Here is an 18,317-nt window from a genome sequence, read left to right on the forward strand (position 1 = left end):
ACATATCGATACCAGTAGTTCTTCATGAACGGGTGTGAGTGGTCAGCAGGCAATGGGCGCAGATGGAAGTCGTCATGGGTCCATCGCCGTAGGTGTTGCAATGGAGCTAGTGGGAGCAAGGACAACCATACAAGTCCAACAACAAGAATGACCCCTAGAGTCACCTTACCACATCCCCACCCCGTCAGAGCCATCCTAATAGAGTGCAGTTCAGTTGTTTTCTTCACCGGGTTGAGACAGCAGCACCCTATTGGTTACTGTGCCTTTGTAGCGGACTTCCACTGCTACTCTGTCGCTGAGGCCTCTGATAAGGGCTTGATGGGTTTACAGTGACTTTTGTGTATCCAGGAAGGTCGTTCTGCTATTTTCACAGCTGTTGGTGTTGTGAGGAGGACTTGATAAGGACCGTCCCACCGGGGTGTGCTCCACTCCTTCCGCAACAGGACCTTGACCAGGATCCAATCCCCTGGCTGCAAGTTATCCTGTTGGTTAGAAACAGAATTTACTGGCAGACTACTGGGGCTATGTTTTTGTTGTGATGATAGCAACTTTCGCATCCAATTAGCCAATGTATTTTCTCTGTCCGCTTTCCCTATATCACTCATTTCGGTTGCTAGAGGAAACGGCCTTCCGTACACTATCTCAAAAGGTGTTAATCCTGCAGGAATGGGAGTTATTCTCATCCACAATTTTACTAGAGACAAACATTCTGGCCACGGCCTTTTTGTCTCTTCCATTGTTTTTCTGAGCCTTGTTTTAATAGTGCCGTTAGTTCTCTCCACTAAGCCTGCACTCTGAGGGTGATAAGCACAATGATTCTTAAGCGTAAAACCTAATGCTTGTGAACAAAGGGACATGGTCTGATTTACAAAATGAGTCCCATTGTCTGATCTTATAATATGAGGTATGCCATAAGTAGGGAAATAATGGCCTACCAAACATTTTGCAACAGTCATTGCATCACAGTGCTTTACAGGGTATATTTCTACCCACTTAGAAAAGGTGTCTATAATGACTAGACAGTACTTCTTCCCTTGTGACCAAGATAATTCAATAAAATCCATATGTACAACTTGAAACGGGTACTCAGCTACAGGGAACTGGCCACGTTTTGGTCTCATGTTACCCTGTGCATTATGTTTACAGCAAATTAAGCATGTTCTACAAAATTGCTTTGCATAATCAGAAAAATTTATAGCATAAAAGTATTGCTGGATAATATGTACCATCCCTCCTGTTGAGACATGAGTATTTCCATGGCTCACTAAGGCAGCTGTTTTGTATAAGTTTTTTGGTAGGATGGGCTTGTCATTCATATAGTAAACTTTCCCTTGCTGTATTGCTCCTCTCTTGATCCAACTCTGTATTTCTGTTTTAGGAGCATGCATCTGTGCATCACACAGCACATCACTATCTATGAAAAGAATGTCTGCCACTGATAAGGTGGGCTGTTTCAGGGCCGCTTCTTTGGCAGTTTTATCTGCAAAGTTGTTTCCTTTAGCTATTGTGGAAGCGGTTTGGTGTGCTTTACATTTGCACAGTGCAAGGCGAGTCGGTAATTGTACAACATCTAATAATCTAAGTAGTAAGTTTGTGTGAGTTAGAGACGTTCCCTGCGATGTTTTAAAACCTCTATTTTTCCACACTCTTGCATGGTGATGAACAGCTCCAAACACATATTGACTATCAGTGTATATAGTAAGTGACTTATTTTTGAATAGCTCGCATGCCCTAATTACAGCATAGAGTTCAGCCGCTTGTGCTGAACAAGCAGGTGGGAGTGCATTGGCCTCTAACACTTCAGTGGACGTAACTACAGCATACCCGACCTTATTTTTTCCCATATCATTTTTTGATGCTGATCCATCTACATAAACAACCATTGAATCTGATATTGGGGTCTGTAAAATATCTGCTCTGGGTTTTGTTTGCTCTTCCACAACTGCTTTGCACGAATGTGGCTCTCCATCTTCCGTTGTCGGAAGAAGGGTGCTAGGGTTAAGAGGACCACATCGCTGTATAGTAATGTTTGACTGTGAAAGCAGGAGTGAGACTAAGGTCAGATGTCTAGCATGTGTGAGGAACGGAAGCGGCGTCTGCAGTAAAACTAATGAAACTGAATGTGGCACCTTCAGGGTGAGTGGGTGACACAACACTAATTCTGCTGATAATTTTACTGCTTCTGCAGCAGCTGCACATGCTTGCAAACATTGTGGAAAACCAGCTGCTACTGCATCTAATCGTTTAGAATAGAATGCTAGTGGTCTTTCCTTTGTCCCGAACGGCTGTGTTAATACCGCTTTCATATAACCTTGATTAGCATCAACACATAAGGTAAATGGTTGTTGATAATCTGGTAAGGCAAGTATCACATTTGTTTGTAGCATCATTTTTAAGTTTGTGAATGCCAATTCTCCTTCTTTTGTCCACTGAATTTTATCTTTTAAGGCCATGTCTTTCCCATAAATTAAGGTTTGCAGAGGTTGAACGAGTGCAGCATAATCAGGTAGCCATTCTCTGCAATAATTACAAAGTCCTAAGAAGGACATCATTTGCTGTTTAGTCTTTGGCTTTGGTGCCTCTTGTATTGCCTGTTTTCTAGTTTCTAATAATGATCGACCTTGTTGGGAGAGTTTATGTCCAAGATATATAACTTCCTCCCTGCAATATTGTAATTTTTGTTTTGATGCTTTATGTCCTGTATCATATAAATGCTGTAACACCAACAGTGTGGCTTCCTTACAATGCTGTTTTGTATCTGAAGCAATTAATATATCATCTACATACAGTAGCACTTGACTATGGGATGGTATTTTACAGGTACTCATAGAATATCTAAGGGCCATGGTATATACATGTGGACTTTCTGAAAACCCTTGAGGGAGTCTAGTATATGTGTATTTTTTTCCCTTATAGGTGAAACCAAATAAATGTTGAGAATCAGAGTGCAATGGTACTGAGAAAAATGCATTACTGAGATCAACTACTGAGAAGTAACTTTTATCAGGGGTTAATGAGTTGAGCAATAAGTGTGGGTTGGGCACGTCTGGTGCTGCGTGTTGCACTATGTTATTAACTGGTCTTAAATCCTGCACCATGCGCCATTTCCCTGTATGTCCCTTCTGGACAGGGAAGATAGGAGTATTGCAAGTGGCCTCAGGAGCCTCTCGCAATATTCCTGATGCCAACATATCCTGCACTACAGGGGCTATACCTTTCTCTGCCTCAGGTTTTAACGGGTATTGTCTAACTACCGGGCGGTGTTCTGATTTCACAATTACTTTGTATGGTGGGAACCCCTTTACCAGTCCTACATCAGTGGGGGAGGACGACCACAACCCTTCCGGGAGGTGATCTAGATCTGGACATGATCCCCCCTCCAGAACAGAAAAAAATTGTCAGGTTGGGTCCTGCAAGTGTGTGGTGAGAGTGGTTTGAACTCTCCATCCCAAAGGGAACCGCCACACATTGTGTTTTTTGTCATAGCTCCAACAGGAGCCAGGTACGGGTTGGTAGTCATTGTAACTGTGCATGGAATCTCGTAAGAACATCTCTACGTCCCTCCACTGCATCTGAGGTGGTTTTGATAGAGATACGTGTGGTGTTTCCCCTCTGAACACAGCCTGTTGTTTATTAGATAAGATGACTGAGGCAGCAGAAAAGCCAGTAGTGGAGTTAACATACAAATGTTGTAAGGTAATACAAGTGTCTTGGAGGGCATGAAACGTTTTGTCATAGGCATAATCTGGTCCTGGGGTGCCTTTGTACCACATAGTGACGTGTAAGGCATCGTCAGGCATGAACTGGGTTTGTTTAGGGGACTGCTTTTCTCTAGTTTTTCGCAACAATTCTCGTGTCTGTGCAGTTCCCCCTAGGTCCAGTGACCAGTAATATTGTGGTGCTCCGGTTCCTTGCACAACATAGGCTTCCTCATTTATGATTGCTTTCATGCCAGAGTTTGTGGCAACTACACTAATGCCCATCTGTACCATAAGGTCACGGCCTAACAGATTGACAGGGCAAGAAGGGCTTATTAACACTTGTGCTTGACATTCAATCCCAGTTTCCTTATCTTTTACTGCAACTGGGTTTGTTAGCTGATGACTGTCTGTTTGGCCTCCTGCTGTTTTTATATTTATGACAGATGAGGAGTATGTGACTTCAGGAGGACTGGAGGTTAGGACAGTCCTACAGGCTCCAGTATCACACAGGCATTCGTATACTTTGCCATTTATGATTAATTTCCGACTTGGCAAAGTTCCCCACTGCCTTTCTGCTAATAGCTGACATACTGCTTGCAAATCTATTTCCTCATCCAGGAGGTCTTGTAAGGTAACCTCCGTTTCTTCCCTTAAAATGACCTCTGTTTCACCTCGGATAGTGTCGGCAACAGGGGTCTCCGAGGAGGGTCATTGGTCATTTTCGGTGGAGTTTGGATTAAATGGTCGCTTCCCTGACCTGCAGTCCCTGCTTAAATGTCCAGGTTTCCCGCATGTCCAACACTCTGTTTCCTGTGAAAACCCTCCTGTTTGTTTATTTCTAAATCTTCCTCGGCCTCTAAATCTTCCTCTTCCTCTACCTCTGAATCCCCCGCGTCCCCGAGGGTTCGTTTGCACTAGCGCTACCACGTCAGAGGCGCTGAATATTGTATCTGTCTTTTGCTGTTTCTGCGCTTTCTGTGCGTGTTGGGCATATTCTAAGGCTTGTTGGACTGAGCCAGTATTCTGATGTACCCAATGTTTGTCGAGATATTTTCGCAATTCAGGCTTTAGGCCTGCGACAAAAGCTCGTTTTAATTGTTGCTGATACACTCCTCCGTCTTCCTCGTCGTGAGGAATTCCTGAATTTCCCCTGAACACCACTCGCATCCTATCCATAAAATCCTCAGGTTCCTCTCCATCTTTTTGTTTGCACTGCGCTATTCGCCCATAATCTGCACGTCTTACGAAGACTGTGTCTATCCTCTCTCGCAGGTGTTGTAATGCTTGAATGAGTTCCTGTGAGTTATGTGCTAAGACTTCATCATTATTACCATGTCCTGTGAAGTCTCCCGCTACACGTCCCCATTTATGGGTAAACAACTGTCTTAGGCATCGGTACATTTCCCTGCCGTTCAAATGAAAACTACTTTGTAATTCTAGGATGGCAGTCCAAAACTCGGGTACCCCTTCTTCAACCGGGGGTATTCCTTTTAAAGCCGCTGTTCTATCCTCAGCGGTCCAGGGTCTATATACTAACATAGTTTCGGGTCCTGCATTATTTGGCCCTCGATTTGGGTTTGCCACTTCTACGAGGGGACACTGCCATTCTACCTCCTCTTGTTCTGTGTTATTTTTTGGATGCCATTGTACTTTAGCTGTGGCCAAATCTTTTACAGGATATAGAGAGGGATCAGACCCTCGAGTTAACATGCGAGATGGTTCCACCCCCCCCCTTGCTTCTTGTCTATCTGTGGCTGGAACCAGCGCCGGTGCAGGCACCGGAATTTGTGGGGGCGGTGGAGGAGCTGGAGGGGCAGAAGGTCTTGCTGCCGTTTCTTCGTCTAGTGTGATTAAAGAACCTGCAGTTTTTTCTCCTTATTTCCCTTTTTCTGTTGTCTCTTATTATCTCTTAGTTTACTCTGTTCTAACCATGCATCAGAGAAAACGTATTCCTTTTTTATATCTTGGCCTTTTTTATTATTGGTAGTCTGTAACATCTCCAGTTTTAAGTTTCCCTGTAACTTTAATATGTCTGGAGTATGGAGTTTTCCTTCAAACCCATGTTTTTTCCTCCATCTCTGACTACTTATTTGTCCTGATCCTGGTTTATATCCTTCCATAAACTTCTCATCTCCCTCTAATTTGATTTGTTTACTCAGATTTTTTCCCATTGTTACCTTTTATTGAATACACTACAAAACATAAAAAATCCTAAAAGCAAGTCCCTGGCATGAGACCTCAGGAGGACACCAACACGGCCTTCTACTGCTCACTATTAGAGCAGCGGTGTTAGTTTTCAGGGATGAAACCCGTCCTTTATCCTTCAGTCACCAGTATGTTGTTGCTTTTAGGGTGGATCGTGTAGGTTAGTCTAAAACCTATAAAAACACATCCACATACATCAATATATATATTTCCAATAACGCCTACTTTCTCTCCCGGTTAATTTCGGCTAACCTCAACCACATGCATGTCTTGGCCACCTACTTATTTAGGTGCCGTATCTCTCACTTGGCCACCTATTCACTTAGGTGCCGTGTTTCTCACCTATGTAGTGTGCTCTCTGTTCCGTCACCGAGGTCCTTCAGACATCACCAGACGTCGAGCGCAGTTCTAACCACCGGCCTGATGACGAATTCACATCACAGGTCTTTCTTGCACCCGACTTCGAGTGGCTGTCGGTGTCGCCTCTCTCGGCGTACTGGAGACGTCTTCGGGGTTCCTCGGATCCGGCTCGAAGGACCAAATTCTATGTTGGGGAAAGCGCCCGGCGTTTCCACCCCAACTCCACATTTATGAGACACACACAGGTTACAGTTTTACTTGCAAGGGTACCCACACTCTCTGCAATGCAAACTACAGCAGAATGTGTTACAAAGGGTGGTTCCCCTTGGCTCCTTTATTTATAGTCAGTGGGAGGCGCAAGAGTCATGCAGAATAGGGAGGTGAGAGAAAGTTCTGGTTTTGCTAAGGTGGGAATGCTATTATTAATATAATCTAAAGTATGAGGCTAGGGGAAAACAAAATAATATATATACATATTTACATTCATTGCTGATCATACAGGAGTGATAACAAAATGATTAATAACAGTTTCTTCAACCTAACAGACAGTCTTCAAGTTTGTGAGAAGATCGCTCCCTGGTGGAATAAAGGCACGAACAGCTTACAGCACCTAGAATTACCAGGAAGTATTTAGAGTAAAACGGTTTCTAAAAGCTGCCTTTATGAATGAGAGAAAAAAAAAAAATATATATATATATATATATATATATATATATATATATATAAAATAGTAAAATGGAAGGGGAGTGATAGATTTAAATTAATCGTGAAGTGGAGCGCCCCCTGTATAAAGTAAAAGTGAGAAAAGCTTACAGCACCTGGTATTCCCACGTGGTCTCCCATCCAAGTACTAACCAGACCCTATCCTGCTTAGCTTCCGAGATCAGACGAGATCAGGCGTGTTCAGGGTGGTATGGCCGTAAGCGAGAGATGCTACCAAAAACAGCCCTTTTGCATTACACGCGTCTATACATGCCAGTTAGTCCCATTGGATCCTACTCCTGTTTTTTTTTTTTTTTTTTTATCTGACTCACACTGCAGCCCCACCATCCAATCGGCAGCGCCGGACCCACACCAAACATTCACCAAACTACTCAGCCGGCAGCCTACCACAATTATTCCATTCTTTCCGCATCCGCACACTTCCTTCTTTTAACTCCTTTTCACTACCGCACAGGTTAATCGCCGCACGTCCCCCGCCGGCAAACATTACTCCTTTGCCTACTGCATGCAGGCTTCTCTTAACGACCCTCTGTTATCAACTCCGCTAACAGCCACAAAATCTCCGCCGCACGAAGCCCACTGGTAGCTGCTGAATCACATGCTTCCCCAAAACGTCACGCTGTCAGAACACTGGGAGCTACACACACCAACAAGTCCATACTGCAGGCTGCAGCCAGAACAATTTTCTACATTCAAACATCGACGGCCTCTTCTCTCTAAAAATTCAGCAGACCGCTTCTACCACCAGCAAAGAAGTTTCCATCCCTAATTCCTCTGTGATTCCCACTAACCTAAACATTAAGCTGGCATTGAAGGGTGTGAATTACCCCGGCCAATCTGTTCTTTTAAATACAGCTTTTAGCAAGTTTTGAAAGGAGAAGAGCAGAACTTGCTATGCCAATAAAATCGAGTCTTCTGTGGCGAAGTGGTTTTTGCATAGAAAACAAAGCGGTCAGTTGAAGAGGAATAATATCAGTACTTTGTTTAAAACTGTGTGTAAAAAGCTGTCTCTTTATCATTAACAATAAGTTGTAAAACGTGAATGGGGAGTGACAGTCTTCAAGTTTGTGAGAAGATCGCTCCCTGGTGGAATAAAGGCACGAACAGCTTACAGCACCTAGAATTACCAGGAAGTATTTAGAGTAAAACGGTTTCTAAAAGCTGCCTTTATGAATGAGAGAAAAAAAAAAAAAATATATATATATATATATATATAAAATAGTAAAATGGAAGGGGAGTGATAGATTTAAATTAATCGTGAAGTGGAGCGCCCCCTGTATAAAGTAAAAGTGAGAAAAGCTTACAGCACCTGGTATTCCCACGTGGTCTCCCATCCAAGTACTAACCAGACCCTATCCTGCTTAGCTTCCGAGATCAGACGAGATCGGGCGTGTTCAGGGTGGTATGGCCGTAAGCGAGAGATGCTACCAAAAACAGCCCTTTTGCATTACACGCGTCTATACATGCCAGTTAGTCCCATTGGATCCTACTCCTGTTTTTTTTTTTTTTTTTTTATCTGACTCACACTGCAGCCCCACCATCCAATCGGCAGCGCCGGACCCACACCAAACATTCACCAAACTACTCAGCCGGCAGCCTACCACAATTATTCCATTCTTTCCGCATCCGCACACTTCCTTCTCTTTAAGTCCTTTTCACTACCGCACAGGTTAATCGCCGCACGTCCCCCGCCGGCAAACATTACTCCTTTGCCTACTGCATGCAGGCTTCTCTTAACGACCCTCTGTTATCAACTCCGCTAACAGCCACAAAATCTCCGCCGCACGAAGCCCACTGGTAGCTGCTGAATCACATGCTTCCCCAAAACGTCGCGCTGTCAGAACACTGGGAGCTACACACACCAACAAGTCCATACTGCAGGCTGCAGCCAGATCAATTTTCTACATTCAAACATCGACGGCCTCTTCTCTCTAAAAATTCACCAGACCGCTTCTACCACCAGCAAAGAAGTTTCCATCCCTAATTCCTCTGTGATTCCCACTAACCTAAACATTAAGCTGGCATTGAATGGTGTGAATTACCCCGGCCAATCTGTTCTTTTAAATACAGCTTTTAGCAAGTTTTGAAAGGAGAAGAGCAGAACTTGCTATGCCAATAATATCGAGTCTTCTGTGGCGAAGTGGTTTTTGCATAGAAAACAAAGCGGTCAGTTGAAGAGGAATAATATCAGTACTTTGTTTAAAACTGTGTGTAAAAAGCTATCTCTTTATCATTAACAATAAGTTGTAAAACGTGAATGGGGAGTGACAGTCTTCAAGTTTGTGAGAAGATCGCTCCCTGGTGGAATAAAGGCACGAACAGCTTACAGCACCTAGAATTACCAGGAAGTATTTAGAGTAAAACGGTTTCTAAAAGCTGCCTTTATGAATGAGAGAAAAAAAAAAAATATATATATATATATATATATATATATAAAAAATAGTAAAATGGAAGGGGAGTGATAGATTTAAATTAATCGTGAAGTGGAGCGCCCCCTGTATAAAGTAAAAGTGAGAAAAGCTTACAGCACCTGGTATTCCCACGTGGTCTCCCATCCAAGTACTAACCAGACCCTATCCTGCTTAGCTTCCGAGATCAGATGAGATCGGGCGTGTTCAGGGTGGTATGGCCGTAAGCGAGAGATGCTACCAAAAACAGCCCTTTTGCATTACACGCGTCTATACATGCCAGTTAGTCCCATTGGATCCTACTCCTGTTTTTTTTTTTTTTTTTTATCTGACTCACACTGCAGCCCCACCATCCAATCGGCAGCGCCGGACCCACACCAAACATTCACCAAACTACTCAGCCGGCAGCCTACCACAATTATTCCATTCTTTCCGCATCCGCACACTTCCTTCTCTTTAAGTCCTTTTCACTACCGCACAGGTTAATCGCCGCACGTCCCCCGCCGGCAAACATTACTCCTTTGCCTACTGCATGCAGGCTTCTCTTAACGACCCTCTGTTATCAACTCCGCTAACAGCCACAAAATCTCCGCCGCACGAAACCCACTGGTAGCTGCTGAATCACATGCTTCCCCAAAACGTCACGCTGTCAGAACACTGGGAGCTACACACACCAACAAGTCTATACTGCAGGCTGCAGCCAGAACAATTTTCTACATTCAAACATCGACGGCCTCTTCTCTCTAAAAATTCACCAGACCGCTTCTACCACCAGCAAAGAAGTTTCCATCCCTAATTCCTCTGTGACTCCCACTAACCTAAACATTAAGCTGGCATTGAAGGGTGTGAATTACCCCGGCCAATCTGTTCTTTTAAATACAGCTTTTAGCAAGTTTTGAAAGGAGAAGAGCAGAACTTGCTATGCCAATAATATCGAGTCTTCTGTGGCGAAGTGGTTTTTGCATAGAAAACAAAGCGGTCAGTTGAAGAGGAATAATATCAGTACTTTGTTTAAAACTGTGTGTAAAAAGCTGTCTCTTTATCATTAACAATAAGTTGTAAAACGTGAATGGGGAGTGACAGTCTTCAAGTTTGTGAGAAGATCGCGCCCTGGTGGAATAAAGGCACGAACAGCTTACAGCACCTAGAATTACCAGGAAGTATTTAGAGTAAAACGGTGTGTAAAAGCTACCTTTATGAATGAGAGAAAAATATATATATATATAAAATAGTAAAATGGAAGGGGAGTGATAGATTTAAATTAATCGTGAAGTGGAGCGCCCCCTGTATAAAGTAAAAGTGAGAAAAGCTTACAGCACCTGGTATTCCCAGGAGGTCTCCCATCCAAGTACTAACCAGACCCTACCCTGCTTGGCTTCCGAGATCAGACAAGATCGGGCGTGTTCAGGGTGGTATGGCCGTAAGCGAGAGATGCTACTAAAAACAGCCCTTTTGCATTACACGCCTCTATACATGCCAGTTGGTCCCATTGGATCCTACTAATGTTCTTTCTTTTTTTTTTATCTGACTCACACTGCAGCCCCACCATCCAATCGGCAGCGCCGGACCCACACCAAACATTCACCAAACTACTCAGCCGGCAGCCTACCACAATTATTCCATTCTTTCCGCATCCGCACACTTCCTTCTTTTTAACTCCTTTTCACTACCGCACAGGTTAATCGCCGCACGTCCCCCGCCGGCAAACATTACTCCTTTGCCTACTGCATGCAGGCTTCTCTTAACGACCCTCTGTTATCAACTCCGCTAACAGCCACAAAATCTCCGCCGCACGAAGCCCACTGGTAGCTGCTGAATCACATGCTTCCCCAAAAAGTCGCGCTGTCAGAACACTGGGAGCTACACACACCAACAAGTCCATACTGCAGGCTGCAGCCAGAACAATTTTCTACATTCAAACATCGACGGCCTCTTCTCTCTAAAAATTCACCAGACCGCTTCTACCACCAGCAAAGAAGTTTCCATCCCTAATTCCTCTGTGATTCCCACTAACCTAAACATTAAGCTGGCATTGAAGGGTGTGAATTACCCCGGCCAACCTGTTCTTTTAAATACAGCTTTTAGCAAGTTTTGAAAGGAGAAGAGCAGAACTTGCTATGCCAATAATATCGAGTCTTCTGTGGCGAAGTGGTTTTTGCATAGAAAACAAAGCGTTCAGTTGAAGAGGAATAATATCAGTACTTTGTTTAAAACTGTGTGTAAAAAGCTGTCTCTTTATCATTAACAATAAGTTGTAAAATGTGAATGGGGAGTGACAGTCTTCAAGTTTGTGAGAAGATCGCGCCCTGGTGGAATAAAGGCACGAACAGCTTACAGCACCTAGAATTACCAGGAAGTATTTAGAGTAAAAACGGTTTCTAAAAGCTGCCTTTATGAATGAGAGAAAAAAAAAATATATATATAAAATAGTAAAATGGAAGGGGAGTGATAGATTTAAATTAATCGTGAAGTGGAGCGCCCACTGTATAAAGTAAAAGTGAGAAAAGCTTACAGCACCTGGTATTCCCAGGTGGTCTCCCATCCAAGTACTAACCAGACCCTACCCTGCTTAGCTTCCGAGATCAGACGAGATCGGGCGTGTTCAGGGTGGTATGGCCGTAAGTGAGAGATGCTACCAAAAACAGCCCTTTTGCATTACACGCGTCTATACATGCCAGTTAGTCCCATTGGATCCTACTCCTGGTTTTTTTTTTTTTTTATCTGACTCACACTGCAGCACCACCATCCAATCGGCAGCGCCGGACCCACACCAAACATTCACCAAACTACTCAGCCAGCAGCCTACCACAATTATTCCATTCTTTCCGCATCCGCACACTTCCTTCTTTTTAACTCCTTTTCACTACCGCACAGGTTAATCGCCGCACGTCCCCCGCCGGCAAACATTACTCCTTTGCCTACTGCATGCAGGCTTCTCTTAACGACCCTCTGTTATTGGTCTCCTACAATGCTTGCTTGCGTGTATGGTAATGCAAAAATATCCAATTCTGATTTCATACACTCTTCCGACATGTTGTGAATGAGGGCCATAGTTTTAGAAAATGTATCTTCTTCTCTGTGCTGTTTTGGCCACCTTCTTCTCGCGCTTCTTTTTGACTACTGTGACTCTCTTGGGTATTGCTTTGCGTTTTTTAGCGGAGGTAATTCGATCCCCAGGGGGTCTATGACGCTTGCCGCGAGCAAGCACCATGAGCCCCGAGCCCTCTTGCGGCTGTGCTGTCAATTGACCCGTCATGGCTCCTGTTACTACGTCTTTAACGATATTTTGGGCGGCCGATTTTAAATGTGGTTTCGCCATATTGAAAGTCCTTTTCAGAAATGGCACAGCCATTCTGAGGAGTCCTCGACAAAGCCCTCCCAGACCCCCACCGTACATAACGGGGGCTCCATTGTATCCGGGTAGCCCGTTACCCGCTTCGTTTCTGTAGTATTCCACATATCTATGTGGATCTGAAAAGCCGTCGGCGCTGTACATTATTGGGGGTAGTACTGCTTAACCGGTCTGAAATGCAGTTTTACGAGCGTTTTCCCGTATCGGAAGGGTATCGCCTTGTTCTGGTCAGACTTTAACTCGATGACAATGTTATCAATGTGATTCTTGCAGAGCGACACGTAATGAATCCTGTCGTAAGATATTGTGACCATCGAGTTGTGTTCCCCCGCTATATGTACGCTCCGTAAAAGAGGCACGTGGCTGTCACCCACTCTTTGATGCTCGACAATGTCTGAATACACGTAAATCGTGTAAAAACCGGCGCTTATGTCGGCGGGGTACGGTGCCGCTGGTCTATCACCAATCTTCTGAAATACATCAGGCACAAACCCCAGCATCCGTGCAAGGTTACCTTTCGCTTTAAAGGCAACGTGCGGTGGTCCGATCATATACACTTTGTTTTTTATCACGCTATAGTCAAATTTTAGTTTTGACACTCGTAGAACCGCATTCGTCTCACTGATTAGTTTTTCAATATCTCGGTAATACCCCGCCTTTAGCTTGTACTGTAGGGTCGACGGTATCGACATCCATCCTGTCACGTAAAATAAGGTGTCTTCTTCTTCTACCAGCGTATCCCATGTACACGGGTAATGGATTTCAGCTAGGCCTACTTCCCATTTACCATTCAGTTCAATCGGCTTGGCTAGTTTTGTAGTGTAGCTCGATATGGTATTGTGTGGGAAAACATCCATAGACGCATTGCTTGGGAGCGTGACATAAAAGCCGCTTTCTTCCATGGCCGCTTTTGGTGGAACTGAACACTACAAACACGCCCCGTCGCACTTATATGTCAACTACTTGTTTAGCAGGAACCCAGCTGTTAAATTTGTCTGGCCATCCCTGCCATTTCACTAAAAACATTTTTTTACCACGCTGCGTTTTTTCCGCAACGATTTTCTCAACTTTGAAGTTTTTGTCTTTGTCTAGTCTGATCTTTTGTAGCTCTTCGGCGTAAAATGTCCCCTCTATGATTTCGCCATCATAATCTTTTAACCTATACACCGGCGGTGCTCTAGGTAGATGTTCGGCGACAGTAAAGTACTCGTCCGTAAAAGTTTGCTCGTATCCTTTGGTGGATTTTCCCCGTGCTTTAGACACCCTGACCACATCTCCAATTTTAAACTTATAGCGGCGCTTTTTAGATGTACTCGGCATCAAACCATAAATGTTGTTGAAGACTTGGGCCGCATTCTGTGCATTTACCTCAACCGGTTTCATTTTAATGGTACTGTGGTGGGTGTTATTGTACGCTCTCGCTAGGTCTTGTACAATGTCCACATACCTTCTTGTATTATAAGCTGTAAAATAACGCCACATTTGTGTCTTTAATGTTCGGTTAAACCTTTCCACTACAGACGCTTTGACATCGTTACCAGTGGCGAAATGTATTATTCCATGTTTCTCGGTAAGCTTATGAAACGACGCGTTAAAAAACTCTGTCCCGTGGTCGGTTTGTAGCTTTTTAGGGGTCCTGCCTTCAGAGAGAATGTTTTCAAACACTTTCTTTACCTCTGCACCCGTCTTGCTTTTAAGACATCGAACCCATGCGTATTTTGATAGAATGTCTATACATGTTAACATGTATTTAAAATCGTCATTCTGTTCCATGTAAGCCGACATGTCCACCAAGTCAGCTTGCCATTGAGAATCGATATTAGTCACAAAGACTCTGTTCCTTTTAAAGTTAAACCTGATCGGTTTATGTAATGTGTACGCATCTTCACCAGATAGCCATGTACCAACTTGTTTCTTATTTATATTACACGCACCTTCTTCTTCATCTATCAGAGATCTGTATAATCTATCGGGACCTCCAAAAGACCCAGGGTTTGATGGTGTATAATAGACACGTTTCAAGCGCTTGTCATCCATCGTGGACCTCTAGCAATAATGACAAAGTGTTTTTGAGTCAACTCATTTTAATTAGAACGCATGCAAAAATTGTCAGAAACATTTTGATCACATAGTTCAGCGTTTACATATCAGCCTGGGGTTGTTTGTATGCGTGCAAAATACAGAATTCATTATATGCGTCATCTATAGCCCCCTCGTAATCTGCCCCTTCAACTTCACGTTTCAACTCGCGCAATTTCTCCCGCACGTTTATTTCATCTTTAAGATCACACATGACAGCCTCAACAGCGCCCTGTACTTTCACTGGTGAGGGGTGGGGATTGAACACCGACACCGCTTTCGTGATGATGTGTTTAAACCATGGTCTATAGAGCTTTTTGACCAACTTTTCAAAATTGTGAAAGAAGTAAAATGGCTCGGGGTCGTACAGGCACGTGTGCCGACGCTGGCTAGGATGCATAACAGAGCAACCTACACAGTCCTCCTTCAAGTCCTCCTCGATCACATGATCCAGAATGCAGGCAAGTGCCCCTTTGATAATTTTCATGGCCGAGTCAGTGATGCTCCCATCCACAACATCTTCAGACAATGACAGCACAGCAAAACGCTCGCAGAGTTCGTCGATCGTCGGTGACGGGGACCGTGGTGTTCCCAAGAATACATGAGGGGTCGCCGCTGCAGCCTCAACCATCGATGACGGCCATTGCGCCCATGTTGGGCTCGAAGGGGGTGCCGATGAAAGGCACGGGTCGCCATACGATCCCCATGATGCGGCCTGCTGAAGGTCAAAAGGCTCTGGTGAGTTGTCAAGTCGCAGCCCAAAAGTCGATTGCGGTATCGGTGGCCGCCGAGGGCAGGTTTCAGCGTTGTTCAGCAGCAGTCCAAAAGTATTCTCTTCTATCAGTGGCAGCGTGATCGTTTCAGGAGATGGCGGGATAGTCGAAGTTGTCTGTTTGCACGCCATTGCAAGCTGGGGAGTTGTGTCTCGTTGTCTTTGAGTGCTGGCTCACAGGAGCGATGGGTATTAATACATTTTTCACCATGGTTAAGTACAGCCTTCTCTCATCTTATTGGTTGCTACTGCCACAAATGGGGAGGGGCTAATGATCCCCCCGTCGATCTCACTTTGTTCAAACTTTTTCTCGAGTTTTATACAGATACATTCTTTATACGAGAATATGCTGCACAGAGCCCCATGCTTGCGCTGTCTCCACGGCTTGCGGGGTGCCCATGTTGGGTTTAGCGGCACTAAGTCACGGTTATGGAGCGTCGCTGGTGTCATCAAACTCATGGCTGGCACTGTCTGTATGAGACAATTTGACAATTGCTCGCCATTTGACAGTTGCTTGACGCAACGAGCTGGCTCAATAAAGGAAATGCAGCGTGGATCTACGCGCATGCGCTCGCTTAAACAAGAATTAACCGCGTTATTCCTTGATTATTGCTATCGAAAATGCTCAGACCGCTTTACTTTATTATTCACATTGGCAGAAAAGTGCTTAATTCCCTAAAAACATTACGGTTATAGGGGTTTTATTTGCTAAAACAGGCGCTCCGCCGGCGTCGGCATTTTGAAAGGGGAGGCGGCGTGGGTGCGCATGCGCCAAGCGCCGGACTAGCGATCGGCCATTCCGCCCCGCGTTGTTCAAACAGACAAGTCGCATGTGTCGGAGCTCCGGGATCGTTTCGTCCTATTTCTTCTAAAAGTTTGCCGCTTGCATGCTTTCTTCAACCTGGTAAATATAACTAAAGTCTTTCGTGTTGGTTAAATGTAATGAGTGTACTCTTCTTTTAAAACGGCGGGGTGTATGTTTGTTGGTTTCGCTTGTTTAAATTTGCTCTTCTGCTGCTTCTTTCGGGCTTGTTTGTTTAAATTCACCCTGCTTTTTCTTTTAAAATAACCCTAAGGGTTTTCTTCTTTAACACATTTGGTGCTTTCTTCTTTTAAAACATTTGGGTGCTTTCTTTTAAAATACGCCGCGGCGCTTACTAACAACACAGGGCCGGACGGACGCCCCCGCTGAACGTGTATACGCTAGCTTGCCATTATCCTGCTCTATGTTTTATTATTCCTTAAAAACGTAATTAAAAAACCACATTGATAAAATACATGTAATGTATTTTTATTCTATTAAAGTTTAATCTCCCAAACCCCCCCTATCGGCACCACGTGGCATAAGTATGTATTGATACCATATATGGGCATAAACTCTCGACCAATCAGAATCAAGGATACGCTACTTCCTCTGATGACGTCAGAAGCGGAGAATTAAGCTCCGCCCAATGTACCACCTAACAATATATTGTGAATTACCCCGGCCAACCTGCTCTTTTAAATACAGCTTTTAGCAAGTTTTGAAAGGAGGAGAAGAGCAGACCTTGCTATGCCATATCGAGTCTTTTGTGGTGAAGTGGTTTTTGCACAGAAAACAAAGCGGTGAGTTGAAGAGGAATTATATCAGTACTTTGTTTAAAACTGTGTGTAAAAAGCTGTCTCTTTATTATTAAGAATGAGTTCTAAAACGTGAATGGGGAGTGACAGTCTTCAAGTTTGTGAGAAGATCGCGCCCAGGTGGAATAAAGGCACGAACAGCTTTTTTTGGTAGGCGAACGAGACCCTACCAAAAACAGCCCTTTTGCATTACACGCCTCTATACATGCCAGTTAGGCCCATTGGATCCTACTCCTGTTTTTTTTTTTTTTTTTATCTGACTCACACTGCAGCCCCACCATCCAATCGGCAGCGCCGGACCCACACCAAACATTCACCAAACTACTCAGCCGGCAGCCTACCACAATTATTCCATTCTTTCCGCATCCGCACACTTCCTTCTGTTTAACTCCTTTTCACTACCGCACAGGTTAATCGCCGCACGTCCCCCGCCGGCAAACATTACTCCTTTGCCTACCACATGCAGGCTTCTCTTAATGACCTTCTGCTATCAACTCCGCTAACAGCCACAAAATCTCCGCCGCACGAAGCCCACTGGTAGCTGCTAAATCACATGCTTCCCCAAAACGTCGCGCTGTCAGAACACTGGGAGCTACACACACCAACAAGTCCATAATGCAGGCTGCAGCCAGAACAATTTTCTACATACAAACATCGACGGCCTCTTCTCTCTAAAAATTCACCAGACCGCTTCTACCACCAGCAAAGAAGTTTCCATCCCTAATTCCTCTGTGATTCCCACTAACCTAAACATTAATCTGGCATTGAAGGGTGTGAATTACCCCGGCCAACCTGCTCTTTTAAATACAGCTTTTAGCAAGTTTTGAAGGGAGAAGAGCAGACCTTGCTATGCCAATAATATCGAGTCTTCTGTGGCGAAGTGGTTTTTGCATAGAAAACAAAGCGGTCAGTTGAAGAGGAATAATATCAGTACTTTGTTTAAAACTGTGTGTAAAAAGCTGTCTCTTTATTATTAAGAATGAGTTCTAAAACGTGAATGGGGAGTGACAGTCTTCAAGTTTGTGAGAAGATCGCGCCCAGGTGGAATAAAGGCACGAACAGCTTACAGCACCTAGAATTACCAGGCAGTATTTAGA

At 44.2% G+C, this 18,317-nt stretch overlaps 2 protein-coding genes and 5 non-coding genes across 13 annotated transcripts in view; 1 reads left to right on the forward strand and 6 right to left on the reverse strand.

Annotated features, from left to right (window-relative positions):
- Nucleotides 1–6,805, reverse strand: part of LOC125715510 (protein NYNRIN-like) — a 334,468-nt gene extending 327,663 nt beyond the window's left edge. For all 3 annotated transcript variants that reach the window (XM_048987208.1, XM_048987161.1, XM_048987273.1), the window contains exon 1: nucleotides 5,561–6,805. Coding sequence is in view for 1 of the 3 variants with exons in the window: in XM_048987273.1 (XP_048843230.1) it covers nucleotides 5,561–5,872 (312 nt within the window). In the remaining 2 variants the exon portion in view is untranslated. The remainder of the gene's footprint in view (nucleotides 1–5,560) is intronic.
- The window catches only part of LOC125715571 (uncharacterized), a 277,458-nt gene that overhangs the window by 144,626 nt on the left and 114,515 nt on the right, over nucleotides 1–18,317 (forward strand). The window lies entirely within an intron of this gene.
- Nucleotides 7,073–7,191, reverse strand: LOC125735193 (5S ribosomal RNA). Its single transcript, XR_007394492.1, has one exon. It is a non-coding gene; the product is annotated as a 5S ribosomal RNA (ribosomal RNA).
- Nucleotides 8,287–8,405, reverse strand: LOC125734075 (5S ribosomal RNA). Its single transcript, XR_007393401.1, has one exon. It is a non-coding gene; the product is annotated as a 5S ribosomal RNA (ribosomal RNA).
- Nucleotides 9,508–9,626, reverse strand: LOC125733555 (5S ribosomal RNA). The gene has a single exon (XR_007392897.1). It is a non-coding gene; the product is annotated as a 5S ribosomal RNA (ribosomal RNA).
- On the reverse strand, nucleotides 10,705–10,823 carry LOC125734614 (5S ribosomal RNA). Its single transcript, XR_007393919.1, has one exon. It is a non-coding gene; the product is annotated as a 5S ribosomal RNA (ribosomal RNA).
- Nucleotides 11,903–12,021, reverse strand: LOC125733315 (5S ribosomal RNA). Its single transcript, XR_007392663.1, has one exon. It is a non-coding gene; the product is annotated as a 5S ribosomal RNA (ribosomal RNA).

This window comes from Brienomyrus brachyistius, chromosome 2 (assembly GCF_023856365.1).
Source record: "Brienomyrus brachyistius isolate T26 chromosome 2, BBRACH_0.4, whole genome shotgun sequence".
Lineage (NCBI taxonomy): Eukaryota > Metazoa > Chordata > Actinopteri > Osteoglossiformes > Mormyridae > Brienomyrus > Brienomyrus brachyistius.